The 25,701-nt window shown below is 45.3% G+C and overlaps 2 protein-coding genes and 2 pseudogenes across 2 annotated transcripts in view; 2 read left to right on the top strand and 2 right to left on the bottom strand.

Annotated features, from left to right (window-relative positions):
- Positions 1-25,701, bottom strand: part of LOC137356728 (arf-GAP with SH3 domain, ANK repeat and PH domain-containing protein 2-like) — a 234,595-nt gene that overhangs the window by 111,815 nt on the left and 97,079 nt on the right. Inside the window, exons 3-4 of the mRNA XM_068022455.1 lie at positions 19,960-19,997; positions 8,497-8,503 (exon numbers count right to left, since the gene is read on the bottom strand). Coding sequence (XP_067878556.1) covers positions 8,497-8,503; positions 19,960-19,997 — 45 coding nt within the window. The remainder of the gene's footprint in view (positions 1-8,496; positions 8,504-19,959; positions 19,998-25,701) is intronic.
- LOC137356719 (octapeptide-repeat protein T2-like) lies at positions 15,421-15,893 on the top strand (annotated as a pseudogene).
- LOC137353491 (RNA-binding protein 25-like) overlaps positions 21,164-25,701 on the top strand; it is a 73,948-nt gene continuing 69,410 nt past the window's right edge. The window contains exon 1 of the mRNA XM_068019826.1: positions 21,164-21,232. Within this exon, the coding sequence (XP_067875927.1) occupies positions 21,164-21,232 (69 nt within the window). The remainder of the gene's footprint in view (positions 21,233-25,701) is intronic.
- Positions 24,713-24,821, bottom strand: LOC137368104 (U2 spliceosomal RNA; annotated as a pseudogene).

The raw sequence follows: 25,701 nt of genomic DNA, 5'->3' as shown, positions 1-25,701 counted from the left end.
AGTTCAGTCAGTCTGCTGCATGTCCAATCAAGAAGAATGCAGTGCTAGATCTAGTTCTAGGTAAATAAGCTGAACAAGAAAGCAACCTGATGATAGGAGAGAACGTGTCAAAAAATTGGCTATAACCTCACTAGATTTGAAAACTGATGAAAAAGAGGAATCAATCAGTTACATTGGAAACCAGCCAATTTCAGTGTGATGAAAGTAATCTAGCCAAGATTAATTGGTTGGAAAAAATGGTAGATCAAACAGACCAGCAGTGGGTAATTTTGACACAGTATGAGTAAGTCTCCCCACACCTTCGCCATCCTCCATAAACCCCAGCTCATCCAAAACACCCATTCTTCTTTACTGACACTGGCTACCAGCTTACCATGAATGCCCTATCTATATAACCAAATTCCAACATCCTCCCCACCATAAAGCCCCCTCTGACTGACTGCTTAGGCATCTCCGTTTTCAAAGACTTTAACATTTGGTAGCCATGCTGTCAAACAACTAAGTCCCAATCTCTGGAATTCCCTCCTAACCTTCCGCTCCTCTTTAAAATCCACCTCTCTGGCCTGGTTTTTGCTCACCCATCCTAATCTTTGCTTCGTTGGCTCAACATCTGTACCTTGACTGCCTTGCCATATTTAAATGATGGTAAAGGAACACTGAGAATTCTGCCACCTCTCCAGTCTTCTTACCAATGCATCACTGATGCATGGCAAAGCCAGTATAGGGATGCAGTGTTGGGAAGACTATGCCATCCAGAGGAGGGGAGGAAGAGGACATAATTTTGCCACTTTCTCTCTCTTTTCTGACCCCCTACCGCCAACAGATAATCTGTGGGCTGATTTTAAAATAATTTTACAAAAATGGCTGAGCGTCCAAGAGGCTTCTGTCCCTTTAACACTAATTCCTCCCTTTTCCAGTGTTGCAACAAATGCCCCACTATGGTTCCACAGAATTTTCCAGGGATACACTGATGAATTCCCTCTGCAAAGTGGAGAAACCACTGGGAGTCCACTCTGCATATATAATTGAGCCTGATCCAGGAAAATGGGCCAGAATCATGTTGGGGTTGGGATGCAGGTGGAAACCCTGACACAACTCACCTTCTGTGACAATGCCACCTCAGAGGAAAAATCTAGGCCCTATATTATGGTATCAGGGATGAAGCTTGTAAATACTTAGAAAAGACATGGTGTAATCGGAGACAGTCAGTGTACATTTTTAAATGGAAGATGGTATTTCATTGAATTTTTGAGAGAAATCAGTATGTGCATGAATCGAATTCAATGGATTTTCAGCTGGCACTTGATAAGTTACTGTATAGAGACTTACTGCAAAGATGGAAGCAATGTGATCTTGAAGGGAACACAGCTGCAAGGACAGAGAGACGGCTAAGGGGACAGAAAACAAGGAGCAAACGTTAGTAGGGTATGGGTCAATATGTGCTCCAAGGATCATTGCTGGGGTCTCTCTTGCTTTCGATTTCTACAAGTGACTTGGTAAAAGGCATGAGGAATATCATCAGTCTGCTGACACCAAAATAGGGGACATGACAAACTCTGAGGTATAATGCAGGAGAGCTTAGATAGAACAACAGATTGGGTAGATAGGTGGCAGATGCAATTCAGCAGAGAAGTATGAAGTAATACATATTGGGGGGGGAGGAAATCAGTGAAAGGAAATATACCAAATGGTTAGATACATAAAAGGTGGAAGTCTGGCTAGAAAAGGCCACAAAAAGTAAAGGAAATCTATGATTTATACATAAGTGCACAGAATATTAAACACTATTTTCAAACCTAATTTTTGCTCAAAGCACTGGTTAGGCAGTGATTGGTGCATTGCATGCAGTTCTGGACACCCCACTGAATGGAGCATATTAGAATCAGAGAAAGAGGAATGGTTCAACAGAATATCAGGAAAACGAGGATATAATTATGCAGAAACAACTCAAAATTGGGACTTTTTCCCTACTGCAACAGGGAAGGTTAAGAAGGGGAGTTTAATAGTGATTTTTAAAATTAGAAATGGTTTTGAGAGGATAGAGAGGTTTGTTCCACTGTTTGGCAAACCTGCAATGAGGGAATATAGACTTAGGATTATCACGAGAAGAATAGAGGAAAGCTGGGAAAAAATTCAGAGGGCTAATGACTATTCATATCTCATGTTCCAAAATTCCTCATTAAGATCCAACCACTTAATGTCAAAACCTGTTAAACATTGACAACCTCCTCCTTTACAAGTCACTTAAATTTTTTCTCATTGGCAAATGTTGCCCTATCACTGCAAGTAACCTCCTCCATATGCTTACTGCAGGGGATCCAGACCAAACTCCTCCAAATACAATACTGGCTACTCCTCCCCTATAGCTGAGCTTTTTCAGTTTACAGTCATCTTCTACTTGCTATTGTCAGTTTTTAAAATCTTCCATGAACACAAGTAAACTTTCTCAAATGCCTCGTGAAGTTTTTTTTAAATGGCTTCTGAAAATCAAACTCAAATTCTATTTACTAATTAGCCTTCATTCATTGACGTAATTACCTCCTCAAAGAATTACCAGAGTCACTCCAATTTGTCCTATTAACTCAACTGGGAGAAACCATTTTACTTGGTGTGACAGAAAACCCAGATGCCAAATGGAAAATTATTAATTTTGTTGTATGAAACTTTACCTGAGACCTTTAACTGGGCATTATTACAAATGACTTTTAAAAAGCAGAACAGAACAGCTAAAGATGGCCATGCACAATTTGCATATGAGAAGCCAAAGGCCGGCTGGGAGACAGAGGTGATTTCCTAGACTAGCCAGAACAATGGGGGTGATCCTTGATTCAATTAACTAGAATGCTTTTGTCAATGTTAGTTGTCAAAAGCCGTCGACACCCACTGACTTTGAAAGAGTCAAACCTCCGCTATCAAGTATGTTTGCATACCTTGAGAAAAGAACTTGGAATTTCAAAAATCCTTCCAGAAACTTCTGTTTCAAACAAAGAGGTGGTCACATGACATGCCTGTCTGTGTAACTGAGTTTGTGAATTATGCCTCAGGAAGACAGTAACTGAACTCCAAGAAGAAACATCTCGCCTCTCCCTCTCCAGCAAAGTTCTAGGAAGGCCTCAGCTGCAGCTAAACCTCAAATCTACAGATCCTCACAATCATCAACAAGGAGGACGGATAAAGTCTTTCTTTGGCCTTCTGGAACCTATAGAAGCAAGCCCGAATTGTGCACATGGCCCAGGGAGGACCTCAAGACTTCAATTTCACCCAAGGACACTGGAACGACACTTGCGTATTTAAATGTCATTTTTATTAAGGACTCTACTCCAACCTCCCACCTCTTTTATTCCCCCTCTGTATCTATTTGTGTGTGCGCACCTCTCGTTAGAATGTGAGCGTGGATGTGTCACGTATTTTAGTAATTTTAACCGGATTAGTCCTTGAAGCGGCCAACACCCCCAGCTTATACACACTACTGAGTCAGCGGCGCTTGAGATGGCTTGGCCATGTGAGCCGCATGGAAGATGGCAGGATCCCCAGAGACACATTGTACAGCGAGCTCGCCACTGGTATCAGACCCACCGGCCGTCCATGTCTCCGTTATAAAGACGTCTGCAAACGCGACATGAAATCGTGTGACATTGATCACAAGTCGTGGGAGTCAGTTGCCAGCATTCGCCAGAGCTGGCGGGCAGCCATAAAGACAGGGCTAAATTGTGGCGAGTCGAAGAGACTTAGTAGTTGGCAGGAAAAAAGACAGAGGCGCAAGGGGAGAGCCAAGTGTGCAACAGCCCCAACAAACAAATTTCTCTGCAGCACCTGTGGAAGAGCCTGTCACTCCAGAATTGGCCTTTATAGCCACTCCAGGCGCTGCTTCACAAACCACTGACCACCTCCAGGCACGTATCCATTGTCTCTCGCGATAAGGAGGCCCAAAAGAAAAGAAGAAAGAACCGGATTATAGTCATAAGGTTAATAAATTTACATCTTTCTTGTTTAAATTCAACAAAACATGGCTGGTGCATTTACAATTCTAATTAGAAGAACAGGAGCAAGCGCTCACTGAGTTGGTAAGTTAAATCAGTGTGTTTAAAAGATAAGCCCTGTTGCAGTCAAACCAGAGAAAGGGCAAAAGGGGAGCCTGAGACCCCTTCCTCACCTGGTCGTAATATTGGCAAGACATCAGGGAAATTGAAAGTACAATTCCACAACCAAAAGATTTCAATATTGCATAAAACACTGAGTTCCGAAGAAGGGTCGCTGACCCGAAACGTTAACTCTGCTTCTCTTTCCACAGATGCTGCCAGACCTGCTGAGTGATTCCAGCATTTCTTGTTTTTGTTGCATAAAACACTGTTCGGTTTGTTCAAGAGCCCACGGCCATGTATTCTTGGCTGAGTGAGAGTCTTTCCCAGCTATTTGTGCTTGCATAATTAACGAGGAGTTGAAGGTACTACTGCTAAATACCAACTGACACCAGTACAATACCCCACCTATTGAAAGGAGTGAGGTAGCAATCAAAACTTAAGTATCATTTTTTTTTTAACTCAACAACAGCTCAATTATATATGGGATTAAGTGCTGACCTGGTGCAACTGTCTCCCATCATATGGGTCACCCGAAGCCAACGACAGCCCAAAATAAACTTGGTAGAATTGCTAAGGCTGAAAGCCTGGAAGACCCATAATGCTTTCCAGGTCTTCCTTGTAGAAAGTAGGAGGATAAATCGAGAGAGGGAGGGGTGGGGTGGGGGATGAGGCTAGCAAGGGCAGAGTGGAGGGGGACCCCATTGGGACAGAAAATGTGAAAGGGCGATTCTCAAGCAGACGTGGAGAAGGAAGAATATGAGGGTACTAGGGGTATCAGTCTGTCAGTAGCAATCCACTTGGAGTACTAAAAATACGCTGAACAGGACAAGAGCCCATTAGAAAGCAGAGATCTATACAAATACACAAAGAACAAAGAATGGTACAGCACAGGAACAGGCCATTCGGCCCTCCAAGCCTGCGCCGATCTTGATGCCTGCCGAAACTAACACCTTCTGCACTTCCGGGGCCCATATCCCTCTATTCCCTTCCTATTCATATATTTGTCAAGATGTCTCTTAAACGCCACTATCGTATCTGCTTCCACCACCTCCCCTGGCAGTAAGTTCCAGGCACTCACCACCCTCTGTGTAAAGAACTTGCCTCGCACAGCCCCTCTAAACTTTGCCCCTCGCACCTTAAACCTATGTCCCCTAGTAACTGACTCTTCCACCCTGGGAAAAAGCTTCTGACTATCCACTCTGTCCATGCCGCTCATAACTTCGTAAACCTCTATCATGTCGCCCCTCCACCTCCATCGTTCCAGTGAAAACAATCCGAGTTTGTCCAACCTCTCCTCATAGCTAATGCCCTCCAGACCAGGCAACATCCTGGTAAACCTCCTCTGTACCCTCTCCAAAGCCTCCACGTCCTTCTGGTAGTGTGGCGACCAGAATTGCACGCAATATTCTAAGTGTGGCCTAACTAAGGTTCTGTACAGCTGCAACATGACTTGCCAATTTTTATACTCTATGCCCCGATCGATGAAGGCAAGCATGCCGTATGCCTTCTTGACTACCTTATCCACCTGCATTGCCACTTTCAGTGACCTGTGGACCTGCACACCCAGATCTCTCTGCCTGTCAATACTTCTAAGGGTTCTGCCATTTACTGTATACCTCCCACCTGCATTAGACCTTCCAAAATGCATTACCTCACATTTGTCCGGATTAAATTCCATCTGCCATTTCTCCGCCCAAGTCTCCAACCGATCTGTATCCTGCTGTATCCTCTGACAATCCTCATCACTATCCGCAACTCCATCAACCTTTGTGTCGTCCGCAAACTTACTAATCAGACCAGCTACATTTTCCTCCAAATCATTTATATATACTACAAACAGCAAAGGTCCCAGCACTGATCCCTGCGGAACACCACTAGTCACAGCCCTCCATTCAGAAAAACACCCATCCACTATTACCCCCTGTCTTCTGTGACCGAGCCAGTTCTGTATCCATCTTGCCAGCTCACCTCTGATCCCGTGTGACTTCACCTTTTGCACCAGTCTGCCATGCGGGACCTGGTCAAAGGCTTTACTAAAGTCCATACAGACAACATCCACCGCCCTTCCCTCATCAATCATCTTCGTCACTTCCTCAAAAAACTCAATCAAATTAGTAAGACACGACCTCCCTTTCACAAAACCATGCTGTCTCTCGCTAATGTTTGTGTGTTTCCAAATGGGAGTAAATCCTGTCCCGAAGAATCCTCTCTAATAATTTCCCTACCACTGATGTAAGGCTCACCGGCCTATAATTTCCTGGATTATCCTTGCCACCCTTCTTAAACAAAGCTCCAACATTGGCTATTCTCCTGTCCTCTGGGACCTCACCTGTAGCCAATGAGGATGCAAAGATTTCTGTCAAGGCCCCAGCAATTTCTTCCCTTGCCTCCCTCAGTATTCTAGGGTAGATCCCATCAGGCCCTGGGGACTTATCTACCTTAATGCTTTGCAAGACACCCAACACCTCTTTTTTGATAATGAGATGACTGAGACTATCTGCACTCCCTTCCCTAGGCTCATCATCCACCAAGTCCTTCTCTTTGGTGAATACTGATGCAAAGTACCTCACCCATTTCCTCTGGCTCCACGCATAGATTCCCATCTCTGTCCTTGAGTGGGCCAACCCTTTCCCTGGTTACCCTCTTGCTCTTTATATATGTATAAAAAGCCTTGGGATTTTCCTTAATCCTGTTTGCCAATGACTTTTCATGACCCCTTTTAGCCCTCCTAACTCCTTGCTTAAGTTCCTTCCTACTGTCTTGATATTCCTCAAGTGCTTCATCTGTTCCTAGCCTTCCAGCCCTTACAAATGCTTCCTTTTTCTTTTTGACTAGGCTCACAATATCCCGTGTTATCCAAGGTTCCCGAAACTTGCCAAACTTGTCTTTCTTCCTCACAGGAACATGCTGGTCCTGGATTCTAATCAGCTGACATTTGAAAGACTCCCACATGTCAGATGTTGATTTGCCCTCAAACAGCCACCCCCAATCTAAATTCTTCAGTTCCTGCCTAATATTGTTATAATTAGCCTTCCCCCGAGGACTACTCTTATCCTTATCCACAAGTACCTTAAAACTTATGGAATTATGGTCACTGCTCCCGAAATGCTCCCCCACTGAAACTTCGACCACCTGGCCGGGCTCATTCCCCAATACCAGGTCCAGAATGGCCCCATCCCTAGTTGGGCTATCTACATATTGTTTCAAGAAGCCCTCCTGGATGCTCCTCACAAATTCTGCCCCATCCAAGCCCCTAGCACTAAGTGAGTCCCAGTCAATATTGGGGAAGTTAAAATCACCCACCACAACCCTGTTACCTTTACATCTTTCCAAAATCTGTCTACATATCTGCTCCTCTACCTCCCGCTGGCTGTTGGGAGGCCTGTAGTAAACCCCCAACATCGTGACTGCACCCTTCCTTTTCCTGAGCTCCACCCATATTGCCTCGCTGCATGACCCCTCTGAGGTGTCCTCCCGCAGTACAGCTGTGATATTCTCCTTAACCAGTAATGCAACTCCCCCACCCCTTTTACATCCCCCTCTATCCCGCCTGAAGCTTCTAAAGCCTGGAACATTTAGCTGCCAATCCTGCCCTTCCCTCAACCAAGTCTCTGTAATAGCAACATCATATTTCCAAGTACTAATCCAAGCTCTAAGTTCATCTGCCTTACCTGTTATACTTCTCGCATTGAAACAAATGCACTTCAGACTACCAGTCCCGCTGTGCTGAGCAACATCTCCCTGCCTGCTCTTCCTCTTAGTCCTACTGGCCTTATTTACTATGCCCTCCTCATTTACTTCACTAGCTGTCCTACTGCTCTGGTTCCCACCCCCCTGCCACACTAGTTTAAACCCTCCCGAGTGACGCTAGCAAACCTTGCAGCCAGGATATTAGTGCCCTTCCAGTTTAGATGCAACCCGTCCTTCTTGTACAGGTCCCATCTGTCCCTGAAGAGAGCCCAATGGTCCAGATATCTGAAACCTTCCCTTCTACACCAGCTGCTCAGCCACGTGTTTAGCTGCACTACCTTCCTATTTCTAGCCTCACTGGCACGTGGCACAGGGAGTAATCCAAAGATTACACAGTACAACAATACTGGACACCCAAAGATTTTTTTTTTTCTATTAATTATCTTCCACGCATTTCCAGAGACCAGTGCTCAAAAGAAGAAACATCCTTTCCACATCCACCTTGTCAAGATCGTTCAGAATCTTGTATACTTCAATCAAGTCTCCCCTCACTCTTCTTACCTCCAGTGAAGATAAACCCAGTCTGTCCAACCTTTCCTCAAGACAACCCACTCATTCCAGGTATCAATCTAATAAACTTCCTCTGAACCGCCTCCAACACATTTACATCCTTCCTTAAATAATGAGACCAAAACTGCACACAGTATTCGAGATGTGATCTCACCAATGCCCTGTATAACTGAAATATTTTCAATTCCTCTCGTAATAAAGGATAGCATTCCATTAGCCTTCTTTAATACTTGCTGTACCTGCATACTGATCTTTTATGACTCATGCACGAGAACACCTAGATCCCTCTGCACCTTGGAATTCTTCAGTCGTTCTCCATTTAAGCAACACTCTGCTTTTTTATTCTTCCTGCCAAAATGAACTACTTCACATTTTCCACCATTATACTCCATCTGCCAGATTTTTGCCCACTCACTCAGCCTATCTATAATCAGTCTGCAACCTTTGTGTCATCTGCAAATTTAGCTACCAAACCATCGCTGCCCTCATCTAAGTGATTGATGTCCCTGCAGGACTCCATTCATCACATCCTGCCGATCAGAAAAATTATCCATTTATGCATACTCTGGCTGGCTGGCAGAAAACAATCTTCTATCCATGCGAATAAGTTACCCCAACACCATGAGCTCCTACATTGCGCAATAATCTTTTATGTGGCACCTTGTCAAATGCCTTCTGGAAATCTAAGTACAATACATCCACCAGTTCCCCTTTATCCACAGCACGTTACTCCTTCCAAGAACTCCAATAAATTGGTTAGACATGATTTCCCTTTTACAAAACCATGCTGACTATTCCCGATTACCTTGAGTTTTTCTATGTGCCCAGCTACAGCCTCCTTAATGATCGATTCTAACACCTTCCCTGCGACAGACGTCAAGCTAACTGGCCTATAGGTTTTCTGTCTTCCCCCCGCCCCCTTCTTGAATTTCTTGAATAGAGCGGTTATATTTGCTACTTTCCAGTCTGATGGAACCTTTCCAGAATCCAGTGAATTTTGGAAAATTAACACCAATGTATCTACTACCTCACTAGCCACCACTTTTAAGACCCTAGGATGAAGCCCATCAGGATCCGGGGGATTGTCAGTCGCAGCTCCATCAGTTTGCTCAGTACTGTTTCCCTAGTGATTGTAATTTCACCAAGTTCCTCTCTTCCTTCCACCTCCTGATTTACAGCTATTACTGGAATGTGTTTTTTATTCTCTATAGTGAAGACAGAAGCAATATATTTGTTCGTTTCATCCGCCATTTCCTTATTATCTACTATTTACTCCCCACTCTCACGCTCCAGAGGACCAACACACACTTTACTTACTCTTTTCCTTTTTAAATACCTGCAGAAACTCGTTCTGTTTTTACATTTCTAGCTAGCTTCCTCTCATACTCTTAATCTCTTTCTCCTGATTAACCTTTTAGTCATTCTCTGCTGTTCTTTATATTCTGACCAATCATCTGACCTGCCACTCATCTTTGCGCAATTACATGCTTTTTCCTTAAGTTTGATGCTTTCCTTAACTTCTTTAGTTAACCACAGATGGTGGGTTCTTCCCTTACAATTTTTCTTTATAGTAGGAATATACTTATTCTGAGTACTCTGAAATATCCCCGGTATTGACTCGGAGGTGGTGCCGAAGGACCGGAGAATTGCAAACGTTACACCCTTGTTCAAAAAAAGGGTGTAAAGATAAGCCCAGCAACTACAAGCCAGTCAGTTTAACTTCAGTGGTGGGGAAACTTCTAGAAAAAAATAATTCGGGACAAAATTAATAGTCACATGGACAAATGTGGGTTAATTAAAGAAAGCCAGCATGGATTTCTTCAGGGAAAATCATGTTTAATGAACTTGCTGGAGTTCTTTGAGGAGGTAACAGAGAGGGTTGATGAGGGCAATGCTGTTGATGTTGTGTAGCTGGACTTTTAAAAGACATTTGATACAGTGCCACACAACAGACTTGTGAGCAAAGTTATAGCTCACGGAATAAAAGGGTCGGTAGAAACATGGATACGAAATTGGCTGAGTGACAGGAAACAAAGAGTAGTGATTAATGGATGTTTTTCAGGCTGGAGAAAGGTTTGCAGTGGAGTTCCCCAGGGATCAGTGTTCGGACCCTTGCTTTTCCTGATGTATATTAATGACCTAGACCTTGGTGTACAGGGCACAATTTCAAAGTTTGCAGAAGATACAAAACTTGGAAGTATTGTGAACTGTGAGGAGGATAGTGTAGAACTTCAAAGAACATAGACAAGTTGGTGGAATGGGCAGACAGGTGGCAGATGAGAAGTTCAATGCAGAGAAATGCAAAGTGATTCATTTTGGTAGGAAGAACATGAAGAGACAATACAGAATAAAGCATATAATTCTAAAGGGGGTGCAGGAGCAGAGGGACCTACGTGTATATGTGCATAAGTCATTGAAGGTGGCAGGACAGGTTGAGAGAGCAGTTAATTAAGCATACAGTACCCTAGGCTTTATTAATACGGGCATAGAGTACATGAGCAAGGAAGTTATGTTGAACTTGTATATCAGCTGGAGCATTGCGTCCAATTCTGGGCACCGCACTTTAGGAAAGACGTGATGGCATTGGAGAGAGTACAGAAAAGATTCACGAGAAAGGTTACAGGGATGAGGAATTTCAGTTATGAAGATAGATTGGAAAAGTTAGGACTGTTTTCCTCGGAGGAGAAGGCCGAGAGGTGCTTTGATAGAAGTATTCAAAATCATGAGAGATCTGGACAGAGTAGATAGAGAGAAATTGCTCCCACTCATGAAAGGATCGAGAACGAGAGGGCACAGATTTAAAGTATTTGGTAGGAGAAGCAAAAGTGACATGAGGAAAAACTTTTTCATGCAGCGAGTGGTTAAGGTCTGGAATGCGCTGCCTGAGAACGTGGTGGAGGCAGGTTCGATTGAAGCATTCAAAAGGGAATTAGACAGTTATATGAAAAGGAAGAATGTGCAGGGTTATGGGGAGAAGGAGGGAGTTGCTGTTTCAGAGCCGGCATGGACACGATGAGCCAAATGGCCTCCTTCTGCACTGCAACGATTCTGTGATTCTTAAGAATGCTGCTGCTGCTGATGGCAGGCCCATTTTCAGCAATAGCATGCTAAATAAGCTCGCACCCGGTTGCCAGAAAGGACAAGACACAGCTGAAGAAATCTGTGAACACCTCCAGAGGCAGCACATCAATAGCAATATAAAAATTAGAAACCAGAAGTACAAAGAATACTAATTTCTGGCTACCAGTAGGTTGAGGAGCCCACCCATGCAGGCTCACAATTCATTCTTTCAGTAACTTCCATTGCCACAGGGAAATCAGAGCAGCAGAGAACATAAAAATAGATCACAAAACTCAGGGTGCTGAAGGAAGAAAATTTGCAGCTAATCATTAGTTTCCAAAGAACAAGATTATGCCATAGCATTTGCAAGAGCAGAGAAGGATGAAAAAACAACATTTAAAAATGCTGTGATGGGCAGAGAATGTATGTCATATAGTTGAACATTTATGAATCAGTCAGATTGTTGGATTTTTATACCAGTTATTTTCTTGAGTTTAGCATCCAAAGTTACTCTCATATGCGAGCCTCATATCACCTAGGATGCAGAGTGGAAGATAGGAACAGGAGCAGGCCATTCAGTCCCTAGAAATGGCTCCATCATTCTATTAGATCATGGCTGATCTGTACCTCAATGCAACGCTACCAATAGCATATCTCGTGTACCTCAACTACATATTACAAGAGGTGATGCAACTGATTTTCCAATTGGGAAATCTCATATCACAATCCGGAAAAAGAGGATAGGGCTGAACTAGCTGGTTCGGGAGCCAATGTAGGTCAGCAAACACTGAAGTGGTGGATGAACGGGGCTTAGTGCAAGTTAGGATACCAGTTTTATGAGGCTGGCCAGGACAGCATTGGAATAGTCGAGCCTGGAAGTCGTCCATGTACAAATGCAGCAAGACCTGGGCTGATAAGTGGCAAGTAACATACGTGCCACACGGTGCCAGGCAATGATCATCTCCAACAAGAGAGAATCTAACCATCTCCCCATGGCATTCAATGGAATTAACATTGCTGAATACCCACTAACATCATCCTGGGGATTACCATTGACCAGAAACTGAACTGGAGTAGCCATATAAATACCATGGCTACAAGAGCAGGTCACAGGCTAGGAATCCTGTGACGAGTAACTCACCTCCCGATTCCCCAAAACCAATCCACCATCTACAAGGCACAAGTCAGGAGTGTGATGGAAGGGTGCAGCTCCAACAACACTCAAGAAGCTCGACACTATCCAGGACAAAATAGCCCTCTTGATTGGCACCCCATTCACAAACATTTACTCCCTCCACCACTGACACACAGTGGCAGCAGTGTGTACCATCTACATGATGCACTGCAGCAGCTCATCAACTCTCCTTAGACAGCACCTTGCAAACCCACAACCTCGATCATCTAGAAGAACAAGGGTAGCAGATGCATGGGAACACCACCACCTGCAAGTTCCCCTTCAAGCCACACACCACCCGACTTGGAACTATATCTTTGTTCCTTCACTGTCACTGGGTCAAAATCCTGGAACTCCCTTCCTACCAGCACGGTGGGTTTATCTATCCAACATGGAATACAGTGGTTCAAGAAGGCGTCTCACCACCATCTTCTCAAGGGCAACTAGGGATGGGCAATAAATGCTGTCCTAGCCAGCGACACCCACATCCCATGAATGAATGAAAATGAAAGTTTCAACAGAGGAAAGGGCAGAGACAGGCAATATTACAGAGGTGGTAGCAGGAGATCTTAGTAATGGCGACAATATAGGGTTGGAAGCTTAGCTCAAGTTAATTAGGACATAAACGTTGCCAACAGATTGGTTCAGTTTCAGGTAGTGGCCAGGGTGGGGATCGGGTCGGTGGCCAGGGAATGGAGCTTGTGGTGGGGAGGGGGAGAGAGAAGGGGTGGAGGGGGGGGTGTGCGCGAAAGCGAGAGGACAGCGAGAGGGGGGCGGGAGAGCGCGAGGGGGGAGGGAGAGCGCGAGGGGGGAGGGAGAGCGCGAGGGGGGAGGGAGAGCGCGAGGGGGGAGGGAGAGCGCGAGGGGGGAGGGAGAGCGCGAGGGAGGAGGGAGAGCGCGAGGGAGGAGGGAGAGCGCGAGGGAGGAGGGAGAGCGCGAGGGAGGAGGGAGAGCGCGAGGGAGGAGGGAGAGCGCGAGGGAGGAGGGAGAGCGCGAGAGAGGAGGGAGAGCGCGAGAGAGGAGGGAGAGCGCGAGAGAGGAGGGAGAGCGCGAGAGAGGAGGGAGAGCGCGAGAGAGGAGGGAGAGCGCGAGAGAGGAGGGAGAGCGCGAGAGAGGAGGGAGAGCGCGAGAGAGGAGGGAGAGCGCGAGAGAGGAGGGAGAGCGCGAGAGAGGAGGGAGAGCGCGAGAGAGGAGGGAGAGCGCGAGAGAGGAGGGAGAGCGCGAGAGAGGAGGGAGAGCGCGAGAGAGGAGAGCGCGAGCGAGGAGAGCGCGAGAGAGGAGCGCGAGAGAGCGCGAGAGAGGAGCGCGAGAGAGCGCGAGAGAGGAGCGCGAGAGCGCGAGAGAGGAGCGCGAGAGCGCGAGAGAGGAGCGCGAGAGCGCGAGAGAGGAGCGCGAGAGCGGAGCGCGAGAGAGGAGCGCGAGAGAGGAGAGCGAGCGAGAGGAGAGGAGAGCGAGCGAGAGGAGAGGAGAGCGAGCGAGCGAGAGGAGAGCGAGCGAGCGAGAGGAGAGAGCGGAGAGAGAGCACGAGAGCGAGCACGAGAGCGAGCAAGAGCGAGAGAGAGCGAGCACGAGAGCGAGCGCGAGAGAGCGAGCGCGAGAGAGCGAGCGAGAGCGCGAGCGAGAGCGCGAGCGAGAGCGAGAGAGAGAGCGCGAGAGCGCGAGCGAGAGCGAGAGAGCGCGAGCGAGAGAGCGCGAGCGAGAGAGCGCGAGCGAGAGAGCGCGAGAGAGCGCGAGCGAGAGAGCGCGAGCGAGAGAGCGCGAGCGAGAGAGCGCGAGCGAGAGCGAGAGAGAGAGCAAGAGCGAGCGCGAGAGAGAGAGCAAGAGCGAGCGCGAGAGAGAGAGCAAGAGCGAGCGCGAGAGAGAGAGCAAGAGCGAGCGCGAGAGAGAGAGCAAGAGCGAGCGCGAGAGAGAGAGCAAGAGCGAGCGCGAGAGCGAGGATCACTGACCTGAAATGTTAACTCTGCTTCTCTCTCCACAGATGCTGCCAGACCTGCTGAGTATTTCCAGCATTTCTTGTTTTTATTTCAGATTTCCAGCATCTACAGTATTTTGCTTTTAGTTATCCCTGGTGTCCTGGCAAATATTTAGCCCTCAATCAACATCAGCAAAACAGATTATCTGGTTATTACCATGTTGCTATCTGTGGGAGCTTGCTCTGCGCAAAGTGGATGCTGCGTTTCCTACATTACAATCGTGACTACACTTTAAAAGTACTCGATTGGCTGTGAAGGGCATTAAGACATCCAATGGTCATGAAAGATGCTATACAAATGCAAATCTTTTTTACCCTCAACTATGGCAGAAAAATGAGCGAGCGCGAGAGAGAGCGCGAGAGAGAGCGCGAGAGAGAGAGCGCGAGAGAGAGCGCGAGCGAGAGCGCGAGCGAGAGAGCGCGGGCGAGAGAGCGCGAGAGCGCGAGAGAGCGAGAGCGCGAGAGAGCGAGAGCGCGAGAGAGCGAGAGCGCGAGAGAGCGAGAGCGCGAGCGGGCGAGAGAGCGAGAGCGCGAGCGGGCGAGAGCGGGCGAGAGAGGGAGAGCGGGCGAGAGGGGGAGAGCGGGCGAGAGGGGGAGAGCGGGCGAGAGGGGGAGAGCGGGCGAGAGGGGGAGAGCGGGCGAGAGGGGGAGAGCGGGCGAGAGAGGAAGAGCGGGCGAGGGGGGAAAGCGGGCGAGAGGGGGAGAGCGGGCGAGAGGGGGAGAGCGGGCGAGAGGGGGAGAGCGGGCGAGAGGGGGAGAGCGGGCGAGAGGGGGAGAGCGGGCGAGAGGGGGAGAGCGGGCGAGAGGGGGAGAGCGCGAGAGAGGGAGAGCGCGAGAGAGGGAGAGCGCGAGAGAGGGAGAGCGGGCGAGAGAGGGAGAGCGAGAGAGAGAGCGAGCGCGAGAGCGAGAGGGAGAGCGAGCGCGAGAGCGAGAGGGAGAGCGAGCGCGAGAGAGAGAGGGAGAGCGAGCGCGAGAGAGAGAGGGAGAGCGAGCGCGAGAGAGAGAGGGAGAGCGAGCGCGAGAGAGAGAGGGAGAGCGAGCGCGAGAGAGAGAGGGAGAGCGAGCGCGAGAGAGAGAGGGAGAGCGAGCGCGAGAGAGAGAGGGAGAGCGAGCGCGAGAGAGAGAGGGAGAGCGAGCGCGAGAGAGGGAGAGCGAGCGCGAGAGAGAGAGGGAGAGCGAGCGCGAGAGAGAGAGGGAGAGCGAGCGCGAGAGAGAGAGGGAGAGCGAGCGCGAGAGAGAGAGGGAGAGCGAGCGCGAGAGAGAGAGGGAGAGCGAGCGCGCGAGAGAGAGGGAGAGCGAGCGCGAGAGAGAGAGAGAGCGAGCGCGAGAGAGCGAGCGCGAGAGAGAGAGAGCGAGAGAGCGAGAGCGAGAGAGCGAGAGCGAGAGAGCGAGAGAGAGAGAGCGAGAGAGAGAGAGAGAGAGAGAGAGCGAGCAAGAGAGAGCGAGCAAGAGAGAGAGAGCAAGAGAGAGAGAGCAAGAGAGAGAGAGAGCGAGCACGAGCGAGAGAGAGAGAGAGAGAGAGAGAGAGCGAAAGCACGAGAGAGAGAGCGAAAGCGCGAGAGCAAGAGCGAGCGCAAGAGCGCGAGAGAGAGCGAGAGAGAGGATCACTGACCTGAAATGTTAACTCTGCTTCTCTCTCCACAGATGCTGCCAGACCTGCTGAGTATTTCCAGCATTTCTTGTTTTTATTTCAGATTTCCAGCATCTGCAGTATTTTGCTTTTAGTTATCCCTGGTGTCCTGGCAAATATTTAGCCCTCAATCAACATCAGCAAAACAGATTATCTGGTTATTACCATGTTGCTATCTGTGGGAGCTTGCTCTGCGCAAAGTGGATGCTGCGTTTCCTGCATTACAATCGTGACTACACTTTAAAAGTACTCGATTGGCTGTGAAGGGCATTAAGACATCCAATGGTCAAAAGATGCGATACAAATGCAAATCTTTTTTACCCTCAACTATGGCAGAAACATGCGTTACAGAACCCGGAGATATTAGCTGATTATTACTATTATGTGCACACAACAATTTCAGACTGCTCCCAAACTAGCCAGTGTCAGTTCTCCCAATTTGGACACCATCAGCTATTAGTGAGGAAGACTTTGAAGGATTGTCCAAGCCTTGTCCTAATATGCCTAGAGCACTAAAAGTGACCCACATAGTGTGAGACTGGAATCACGTGTAGGCTAGACTAGGTAGGCGTGGCAGGCTCCATTTCCTGAAGGACATTAGTGAACCAGCTGTATTTTTATGACAATCCATAGGCAGTCATGGTTATTTTTCTGGTGTTAGCCCACACATTAGCAAATTTATTGAGTTTAGTTTCGGAACTGCCATAGTTGCATTTGAACTCTACCTCAACTAGTCCAGTAGCATAACCACTTTAATTCCATAACTGATTCACACCACATGGACTGCAGTAGTTCAAGGAGGCAGCCTTACCCCCACCTTCTCAAGAGCAATTAGGGATGGGCAACAAATGCTGGCCTTGCCAGCAACGCTCACATCCCTTGAACGAATAAAAAAAAATTAAAATAAACTGCAAACTGCATCATCGTTGCAAATCTTATGGTATTACCTGGAGGCAGCTTGTTGCAAAACCTGTGTGCCATTGTCACTTTATTGTGACAGTAGAGTGATAAGCATGCTGCTTTGGGTAGGAATGTGTACTAGTGATCCTCTCCCATGGCCTTGGCCCTCCCTGGTCCTTATCTGCTGCTGCTTTTCCACCTCTTTCAAAAATTCCGAAATGCGTCTCGTTGATTAATTCAATGATAATTTTTGCCTTTAAAATTCTTATTGTATTTAAACTCCCAATGGCATCACTTCTCCCCAATGCCTGTAATCTCCTCCTGTGCTACAGCTTCCTTTGAACTCAAAACGTCAGACTCCAGCCTCTGTACACCTTTTTCCACACCATTCCTTCAGTCAGTGTCTTCTATTCTCTCCCTATACCAAAATGTATCTACTCCTTTAAGTCTCTCCTTAAAACCCACCTCTGACACTTTTGACCCTATTCCTAAACTCCGACTCTAACCCAGCATCTGTATTTTAGTCATGACTCTATGAAGCACCTTATGACATATTTCCACATTAAATATGCTATATAAATCCAAGGAATAAGGAGGCCACCCTCCGCTTGGAAAATAAAGGTCTAAACAGAATAGAGAAAGACCTTGACAGCTTTGGGCCACTATGTGGCAAACAACATTCAGGCTACACGAGTGCCAGGCAATGATCATCCTCTTCACTTCCCTTTGACAATCAATGGCCTTACCATCATCAATTCCTCTACCTTCAGTACTCTTGGTGGGGTGGGGTTTCACCATTGACCAACCACAAATACTGTGCCTACAAGAAGTCAGAGGCTGGGTATTCTGCGGCGAGTAACTCACCTGACTCCCCAAAGCCTTTCCACCATCTAAACGACAAGTCAGGAGTGTGATGGAATACTCTCCGCTTGCCTGGATGAGGTAGCTCCAGCAACACTCAAGAAGCTCGACACTATCCAGGACTAAGCAGTTCGCCTGAACGGCACCATATCCTCCACCTAAAATATTTGCTCCCTCCATCACAGGCCCAACGTGACTGTAGTGTGTACCAGCTACAAGATGCACTGTAGCAACTCGCCAAGGCTTCAACAGCATCTTTCAAACCCATGATCTCTACCACCTAGAAGAACAAGGGCAGCAGGTGCATTGGAAGACCTCCACCTGCAAGTTCCCCTCCAAGTCACAGACGATCTTGACTTGGAAATATAGCGCTGTTCCTTGAAGGTCGCTGGGTCAAAATCATGGAAGCTCCCTACCCATCATTATGGATATACCAGAAGGTGGCCCACCACCACCTTCTCAAGGGCACTTAGGGATGGGCAATAAATGCTGTGAATCTTTTATTTATAATTTATTCATTCATGGGGATCTAGGGGTACAGATTCACAAAGCACTAGAAGTATTAATGCAAGCTAACAAAGCCATAAAAAGATTACACAAAGCACTGGGATTAATTTCTAGAGGACTAGAATTCAAAAGCAGAGAAATCATGTTAAGCTTATATAGAATCTTGGTTAGACCACAAGAGTGGTTTGATTTTCATGTTACAAAAAGGACGAAGCACTGGAGGAAGTGCAATTAAGATTTACAAAGATTATAACAGAATTGATAGGGTACAACTAAACAGGAAGACAAAACAGGCTGGGGTTCTTTAATCTAGAAAAGAAAAAACTAAGTGTTGCCCTGATAAAGGTCGTTAAATTATAAAGGGGTTTGATGGGGTTGATGTAGAGAAGACGTTCCCACTTGTGGCAGAATCAATAAATATAAGATAACCACTAATAAATCCAATAAGCAATTCAGGATGAACTTCTTTACTCGGAATGACAAGAATGTGAAATTCGTTATCACATTGAGTGATTGAGGTAATAAGCAGCGATGCAGTGTAAAATTATTTCAGATAGTACATGAGGGAGAAAGGAATAGAAGGATATGATCAGATGAGCTGAAGTAAGGTGGGAGGAGACTCATGCGGAGCATAAACACTGGCATAGACCTACTGTGCTAAATAGCCTGTTTCTGCACTGTAAAATTGTCATTCTAAGACATTGTTGACAAGCAGAAACAACAATAAATGCCAGATCTATGTATTATACTTGTACTAAACTGGTTTAGTTCTGAGAGCAACCACTTAATACTCATGTATAAAATTACTAAACTTTAATACATACTTAGTATATGATGAATTTCACCATGGAGTAAGTTCAAAACTCTACAAGATACAATTGCAGCTCAAATTTGGCAGTTTAAATGATACATACTGCAATGGCCCAATCAATACATCTTACCAGTGCTTCTTTAAAAAGAAATTGCCCTATCACTTTCACATTAGCATCTTTTATGGCATTCCTACCAGGTACCAGTAGGGAGTATACAGTGGAAAAGAACTTCAACCAAACAGTATTAATGAAAAGGAAAATCTGAATATTATAGCATTGCCTTTTCAGTTGTTAACAGTATATTACTGGTTACCAAGAATGACATTAACTCAACATAAAATGTAGTGCATATTTCCTTAACGTTTAAATGGAGATTTTTTTTTAAAAACATCAGCTCTGTAAGGCACTTGAACAGATACATATACTTTAATCCCTGATGGAAGCAAAGGGAAAAATAAAACAGAGCAAACCCATTAACTGAATGCAAAAGTGCAATGCTTAAAAAAAAAAGAATAGTTGCTCATTACAGAACTTCTGGTTTGTCCTTTAATAATACAAAGAACTGATTAGCAGATGAAACGTTTGGACATTTCCAGACATCGTCGTCTCCAATTACAAAGCCATTAACTGTAAAAGTAGTCACTAAAGAACTGTACAAGCTATTTTATTCACAATGCCAAGTATTCATCCCCTTTTAACACACTTAGATATGAGCTAAGAATATCACTTTTCATTTTTTCTAAGGTGTGGCTGACTGGACCAGCTGTCACTGGTCAACAACAGGCTGGCAGCCAGCTGTCTGAACACAGTAGTGGCACTGTTTCCATAAGGTCAATTTTCATGAATGTATCTTCTTCACAATTCAATAGTGAGCAGCTGCCCTTTGAGTGGAAATGTGAACCAAACTCTACTGCTGGAGTTGACTTGAAACAGATGTCTATTGGTTATTTTCTTTTTTTTTTTAAAAAGGAGCACCATCTTAATGAAAAATGAAGAGATGCAGATCATTTTTGTCACATGTAAAAGATAAAGAAATAAATTGCATCTCTTGCTCTATGATTTACATCAATAGTTTAGGGAAGAAACTGAATAGTTCCACTACCAGCAGAGTTTCACTAGACAAATGTACAGGATCAAGATCTGTACACCCACTTTCATCCAGTAAAGTCCCATTCTGCTGGCAAATACCTTGCAGCATCTGCCTGTTTATATAGTTGCAAGTGAAAAAGATTCTCCAACACTTCATATTTTAAAAAATTTTATTCAAAAAAGCAATTCCCATGTAGGGGTTACAGAGAAGATTTGAGGGCTCAAGTCCTGCTTGAGTTCCTGAAAATAAAAATTACAAGAAAATCCTGTGGGATATAGAAAAAATAACAACTGAACATGAGCTGCCGTTTTAAACTGAATTTTTTGGGTTGGGAGGTTTTTTTTTATTCATTCATGGGATGTAGGCGTCACTGGCCAGGCCAGCATTTATTGCCCATCCCTAATAAGGTGGAGGCAGGAAGAAATATATTGAAAGCACTTCCACTTAGTATTTACCTTCATTAAAGATGCAAAGTAGCTTGCCATTGGCAAGTTCAATCCACGTCACATTTCAGGATTTCTATGTCCCACTTTGCTGTCCCATTTTGTAAAAAAAAAGTGCCACCATGGAGCTCAGTTTAGTTCTCAAGGGGTTAAATTCACAGGACAGCAAGACTGGGAGATTTGGATTAAGATGCAGACATTCCAACTGAACCAGCATACTGGAGACAATAAAAGGTAATTTAACACTATCATTCACACTATTGCTGCTGTGACAACTCATTTATTTAAATTCATTTAGAAGTTAGGCTGGTGCATTCTGCTTGGGTGGAAAATAACCTTTTTGACTAAAAGAGTTGACACTATAATCAGGCCATGAAGAAAAGTATGCCAAGTCAGGCTTGTCCAAGGGACAGCTGCAAGAGTCTTTGTTTAGGTGAAGAGGTTAGAGACACTTAAGAATAGCTGCAACATCTCTTGCTTAAGAGAAGTAAGATGACTCAAATAAATGGGAAGCAAGGCAATCCTTTATATCATAGCATGTGAAGATAAGTTGTAGTGAATGAACAAAATGATACTGATCATAAGTATTGATCTGTATGTTCACTTGCTATGAAATGTTACGTAGAATCTACAGCACAGAAACAGGCCATTCGTCCCAACCAGTCCATTTTGGCTCCACTTGAGCCTCCTCCTAAGGGCCTGCTCAGGTCAGGGGAAAAAAAAACCCGACCCGACAGAACCACATCGGACCTGAGCCCGATCCGGCCAGAGTCTCTCCATTTTTTTCCCGCGCCCGACCCAACTACCAGAATGCTTCCCTTACCTACCTTGCAACTCTGAATCTGCAGGAAGGTGCAGCATGAGCCTGATGACGTCATAGAGACGCTCACTGCGCACTCAGTTTCCCTCCTTGACATCCTGGACTCCCAGCTCAGGTAGGCTTTTCAACATTTAACACTTCCCAGCAGAGCAAAATGTAATACTTACTTTGTGCGTGCGACCCGGACCCGGACCCACCCGAGCCTGAAAGCCGGAACAGAAGAGTGACCCGACCCCGACACATGTCGTCGGGTTTGGGTCAGGTAGCAGGCCTTTACCTCCTCACATCCTTCCTCATCTATCAGCATAACCCTCTATTCTCTTCTCCCTCATATGCTTATCTAGCCTTGCCTTAAATGCATCATTCTATCTGCCTCAACTACTTGTGGTAGCAAGTTCCACATCATCATCACAGTTTCTTCTGAATTCCCTATTTGATTTCTTGGTGACTACCTTATATTGATGTTGCTTAACATCAATGTAGCTCAACAATTTGCATCAAACCTCTTCCACCAAGTATTTATTTTGTCAGCCTTTGCAAAGATTATAGAAGTACACATGCAAAAGATATAAATATCCAGTTTAACTCAAAGGCATATTATTGCTATAATCGTAAATAGTGAGGGAGGAAAGCCTTAGATTACAGGACTATATAGCTGGGCTGGTAAAATGGGCAGAGCAGTGGCAAATGGAATTTAATCCTGAGAAGTGTGAGGTGATGCATTTTCGGAGGACTAACAAAGCAAGAGAATATACAATGGATGGTAGGACCCCAGGAAGTACAGAGGGACCTTGGTGTACTTGTCCATAGATCACTGAAGGCAGCAGCACAGGTAGATAATGTGGTTAGGAAGACACATGGGATACTTGCCTTTATTAGCCGAGGCATAGAATACAAGAACAGGTAGGTTATGTTGGAGCTGTAAAAAGCTAGTTAGGTTGTTTTCCTTAGAGCAGAGAAGGCTGGGGGGGGGGGCCCTGATTGAGATGGACAAAATTATGAGGGGCATAGACAAGGTAGATAGGAAGAAACTTTTTCCCTTAGGGGAGGTGTCAATAACCAGGGGGCATAGATTTAAGGCAAGGGGCAGGAGGTTTAGAGGGGATTTGAGGAAAACTTTTTGCACCCAGAGGGTGGTTGGAATCTGGAATACATTGCCTGAAGGGGTGGTAGAGACAGGAACCCTCACACTATTTAAGAAGTATTTAGATGAGCACTTGAAACGCTATAGCATACAAGGCTACAGGTCAAGTGCTGGAAAATGGGATTAGAATATATAGGTGATTGATGGCCGGTACGGTGGGCCGAAGGGCCTGTTTCTGTGCTGTATAACTCTATGACAGGTTATAATAGGACACAAGCAGATATTCCAAGAGGTCAACTCCCATAAAAGTAAAAAGCGTAGATACTTAAAGGAGCAACTGAGACTTATGTTCCCCAAGAAGTATCCGAGTTAAATTTGTAACAATCCAAGTTATATAATAATCTGATCAAGTTTTATAGTTTAGTCCTGATATGTTACATACATTGCATAATTTAAATTAACAGGAATTCAGGCCAAAAGTTTTTTGTATCAAGTCACTTCAAATTAAGAAAATGTATTTAGTTTCTTCACATTTATTGAATCAAAGATTCATTGAGTCATAATTTGCTTGAACATAATTTAAGCACAAACATATAAACTTCAGATGAGGGCAGATGCGTGGTTAAATGCGGAAATCCAAAAGTTGCTGTCTGACATGCACAGCTCCGTTAGCTTCACGAATATAGCACCTTGGTGTCTGGCTCACTATTGAAATGCATTGCATAGCATGAAATTGCTGTATTTGGTTGGTAGATATGAAATAAACTTTCCACAGAAAGTTAAGTCTTGTCCACTTCTGCCAACTTTTAATATGATTGTTTGGCTGTTGTTTCTCATGCTGTTGCGGCACTGCATCTTCTGAGCTTTGAGGTACAATGTGATTAAGGAGTTTGATGTATTGTAAAGTTCTGTGCGCAGGCATTTGAGTGTGCCTCTTTCCAGCGTTCAGTTGCTAAGTTTTCTATGAGGGGAGTTGATCGAATTGAATAGATAGGTGGGGATTTTGAGATTTAAGTTTGATGCAAATATAAAGCACTGAACAGATTGTGCTTGGAACTGTGTTCAAAACTGCAAGTCAGTTTTGAGTTCTAATGATTTTATTAAAATTAGCTTTCCTAAAGAGCTTAAGAAGATTAAACATGTTCTGAGTTTTCTTTTAAAATTCTAAAACAAAATTTATAGATAACACTTCTTGGGGATTTTTAATTGGAGTTCACATAGTATTGCCACTAATTGTGATTATAGACGGCGTGTTGTTTTGAACATCTGCAACATGCAACAGAAAATTACATTGTTTTATTTATTAAATTCTGAAATTAAATTAAGTGTTTGATGAAATGAGAGACTTACTAGAAAGAAATGCACTTTTTAAAGAGAACATGACAATAAATATGGTCGTTCTGAACTTAGAAATAAGTGGTACATATATATTGTCAAACATTTACTTTACTTGAATTTGCATGTTTCAATGCACAAATACACCATTAAATTTGTAATGTACATCAGACATTAATATTGAGGCCTATATATATATATATATATATGTAACATGAAAGAAAACATGGAAGAGCAAGGGGCTACATAAATGTATGCATCAAATCATATAGTTAAGTTACATTGACTGTACAGTGTTTCTACTTTCAGTAACAAAACACCATTAAACTTGTATTACATTTCAGATGTTAAATGGTGCAGGCTATAAATTGTGGTTATGTATACGAAGAGCGGCTCTGCCGTGAGGATCGACAGTGGCGCCCGGTCCCCTTTCTCCTTGAACGCCTTCAGGAACTTGATGCATCCCGCCACGTTCCGGAACGTCACGTCGAAGTATCCACTGCTGGGGAAATCCTGCAGGCAGAAGACGTCCGTCGCTTGAAATCCGCAGCAATCGAAGAGAATTTTCTTGATGAAGGTGCGATCGACCGGTGCCTCTCCTTCCTTGTCCTTCACGACCACCCGAACGGTGTTGCGCACTCCCTGGCCCGAAGCTCGAAAATTGGTTATAGCCATCTTACACAAAGCTTCCCCAGGATTAAAAGGCAATGATCATGGTCTCTTCTCAATCAAATAAGTACCGATAAGAACAGATACTACACTTGATCTTAACCAAAAGGCCGAGAAGCGATGAGCCCGAAACTTTCTGGTCTTCCAGCGCAAAGAGTTGTCCACCACCGAATGTTGCAGACTGGCACATTCCAAGGTCCAGGACTACGTGCTGAGGGACGCACTAAAGCTTGGGGCAGCCGCAGCAAAGGCTCAATGGGGAAAGACCACAGTGTAATGACCCCCACCAAGCTGAACGGAGGGGCTGGATCCATGGGAAACCCCTCGAACTGTATCGTTGATATTTTCATTTGCTGTAAATGTAAAACTGTAATTGGCATGACAATAGTGAAATGGAAGGGTTGTGAAGAAACTCATGATAGAATAGAAGGAAACTGTTTGGCAATGTAATTTTTGCAGATTTTTACGAATAAAGTATATTTTGGAAATTAAAAAAAAGTATACATGATATAGCCCCTTCAAAAGAGGTGGCAGAACTCCAAGGAGATGGAAGATAAAGGATCCCAGCCCCCGGGCACGGGAAGCTGTGATGGGCCCGGCGTGCCCCAACCCCAAAGCACCACACGTAACGACGTGGCCAATGCATCTCAGCTCCGGGACACCGGGAGCAAAGACACGTCTGCCGCACCTCAGCTCCGGGAAGCCGGGAGCAGTGATGTTTTCGAGGAGGAACAGAGGGAAGCAGCAGAGGACAACCCAATTCTTGCTGCCTACAAGACCTTCCCGATGTCACCCCCGCGGAACAAACCCTGCATGAAAAACCAGGAGGGGTTTCACCCAACTAATGTGAAACAGCTTGCACACACGATGGGTATGCAGGAACATCCCGAAGGACTGGGACTAGCAAGGACAAATGGTATGGGAAGCAACAACTAACTTTAAAAAAAATGGGTGTAAGGATTGCTTCCATCAATGTGCGTAGCATTAAATCTACTACGCGAT

The sequence above is a fragment of the Heterodontus francisci genome, chromosome 3 (assembly GCF_036365525.1).
Source record: "Heterodontus francisci isolate sHetFra1 chromosome 3, sHetFra1.hap1, whole genome shotgun sequence".
Taxonomy (NCBI): domain Eukaryota; kingdom Metazoa; phylum Chordata; class Chondrichthyes; order Heterodontiformes; family Heterodontidae; genus Heterodontus; species Heterodontus francisci.
The sequence above is the reverse complement of the archived record's forward strand: the minus strand, read 5'-3'. Positions and strand labels throughout refer to the sequence as shown.